The sequence below is a fragment of the Humulus lupulus genome, chromosome 5 (genome assembly GCF_963169125.1).
Source record: "Humulus lupulus chromosome 5, drHumLupu1.1, whole genome shotgun sequence".
Lineage (NCBI taxonomy): Eukaryota > Viridiplantae > Streptophyta > Magnoliopsida > Rosales > Cannabaceae > Humulus > Humulus lupulus.
Genome location: NC_084797.1, coordinates 191,755,446 through 191,757,597, shown reverse-complemented (window position 1 = coordinate 191,757,597; position 2,152 = coordinate 191,755,446). Strand labels below are relative to the sequence as shown.

The 2,152-nt window shown below is 38.8% G+C and overlaps 1 protein-coding gene across 1 annotated transcript; it reads right to left on the bottom strand.

Moving 5' to 3' along the window:
• Window positions 1-424: 424 nt before the first annotated feature.
• LOC133779799 (uncharacterized) lies at window positions 425-1,411 on the bottom strand. Its single transcript, XM_062219708.1, has one exon. It carries the CDS (start codon window positions 1,409-1,411, stop codon window positions 425-427), a length of 987 nt encoding a protein of 328 aa, XP_062075692.1.
• Window positions 1,412-2,152: the final 741 nt, after the last annotated feature.

Here is a 2,152-nt window from a genome sequence, read left to right as displayed (position 1 = left end):
CACTTAGAGACACTCATTCTTCTATTGCAGAACAAACTCATCATCCAATGCCTAATATTTTCTAGCAGAGTGATAATAGATTTGTCTCTGGCATCAAGAATGGCATTGTTGAAACTTTCACAGAGGTTATTAATAAGAATGTCACATTTCACATGCTCCCTGAAATGAGACTTGGTCCATTCTTCTGGGTTTTTTTCATCAGCCATTCATATGCCTTGACATTCTCTTGCTTAATTTCATTCATCCTATTTTTCCATTCCACTTTAGTTGTTGCCCTTGCAGCGGCCCACGTCATTTGCTTAAGTAAGAGTCCAGGGAATTGCTTCTTGAAATTGGCATGCATATGTCTCACACAAAATCTCACTTCCGAACCTTGAAATACAGTACTTAATGCCTTTTCTAAGCCCTTTTGCCTATCTGAAATCTATGTTATTCTCTCTGGTTCATCAATCCTCAAGTCCTCCTTCAATAAATTTAAAAACCATGTCCAGCTGTCTGTGTACTCCTTCTCCACTACAGCATAAGCCACTGGAAACATGGCATTTGCTACATCAATGCCAATTGCAGCTAATAACATTCCTTTGCAATATCCTTTTAAAAAATAACCATCCAAGTAGATAAGGGGCCTACAACCATTGAGGAATCCATCTTTACAAGCTTTAAGACATATATACACCCTTTCAAATAACCTTTTTCCATCCTGCATTCTGGTTTTCAATATTGATGTGCTCCCAGGATTTGTCTCTAACAGTTGCTTGCAATAATCTTCCAGTATGGCATATTGTTCCCTTATAGTCCCTTCTAACATCACTTTTGCACAATTCATTGCTCTGTAGAAAGTTGACCTTGTTGTTCTTGAAAACTGAGTACGTGTTGTTAGCTGCATGAAACCTGTGTAAGTTAAGTTTGGGTTTATTCTGAACTGTTCAAGATAATGCTTTGCAAGCCAATTGGAGGTTGCATGTTTGTTGTTGAAAACCAATCCACACATGTGCCTATCCACCAATGTATTTACCATGAATGAGTGCTTGTCTGACAATTGGACTCTTGCATAAATGACCCAATTGCAGCCTACACTCTTGCATTTTGCCCTTACCCTCCTTTGGTCATTGGCCAGCCAAACATACTCCCTGTTAATCTTAATAAAATGCTCCTTCAATGCAGTCCTAAATTGGTCCACGGTAGAAAAAAGCATGCCTAATTTAAATTTGAAGTTATCCATGTTTGTTGCACGATTGAATTGGTTGTTGGATCTTTTTCTCCTCTTGGCATTACCATCCTCATCTGAACTAGACAAACTTTGTAGGTCTTCCTCACTAACATAAGCACCTTCATCATCATTTGGATCAACTTGGCTACAACCTTCTGTAACTAAATGCCACCATGTTGCAGGATTAGCATTAGCAAACATCTCTTCAGCCTCACCCTCATTCTACATGTACTCCTCCTCCTCCATAACAAATTTAGACTCTTCATTACCTTCACCTTCATTTTGCCCATTCTCATTAATAGCAGCTGCATCATGCTGACTCTCTAGACCCCTTTCACCAACATCACCTTCACTCTGAATATTCTCACCAACATCAGCTTCATCATGTTGACTTGGGCCAAAATCATCATACTCATACTCATATTCGACCTCTTCTCCAACTTGGGCCTCTTCTGCAGCACAATTGAGTTTTGGATTGACAACCACATCGAAAAATACATCTGCATCATCAGGCAAGTCTTCAATGACACAACTAGATTGTGTCCATTCCTCTGGCATATTGACAACAAAAAATGGGTCCTCATCATCTACATTTTCCTCATCTTCAGAGTTCACAAAGTCAATGTCTACAACTTTAGGACCATCCTCATATCTAATTTCATTGTGATCAAACCAAGGATCTTCATCATCTGATAATGGGTTGACCACTACATCTGCTGGGATAGTTGTATCATCAGGTAACTCTTCTATAGTGCACACCATCTTCTTAGAAAGTTCTGGGATATAAGGAATTGCATCTTTCTCTTTACTCCATTCCAACTCCAAAGTTCTTTCTGGTTGGACCACAAAAATATCCACTTGTCTATACTTTCTCCTCATCATATCTTCAACCATTTCAATAACTTGTTTATCACCAATTACCATTTCAGCAAAATTCAAATG

Excerpts from the sequence above, each read along its gene's own strand:
- LOC133779799 (XM_062219708.1), bottom strand. The coding sequence starts at position 1,411 with ATGTTTGCTAATGCTAATCCTGCAACATGGTGGCATTTAGTTACAGAA.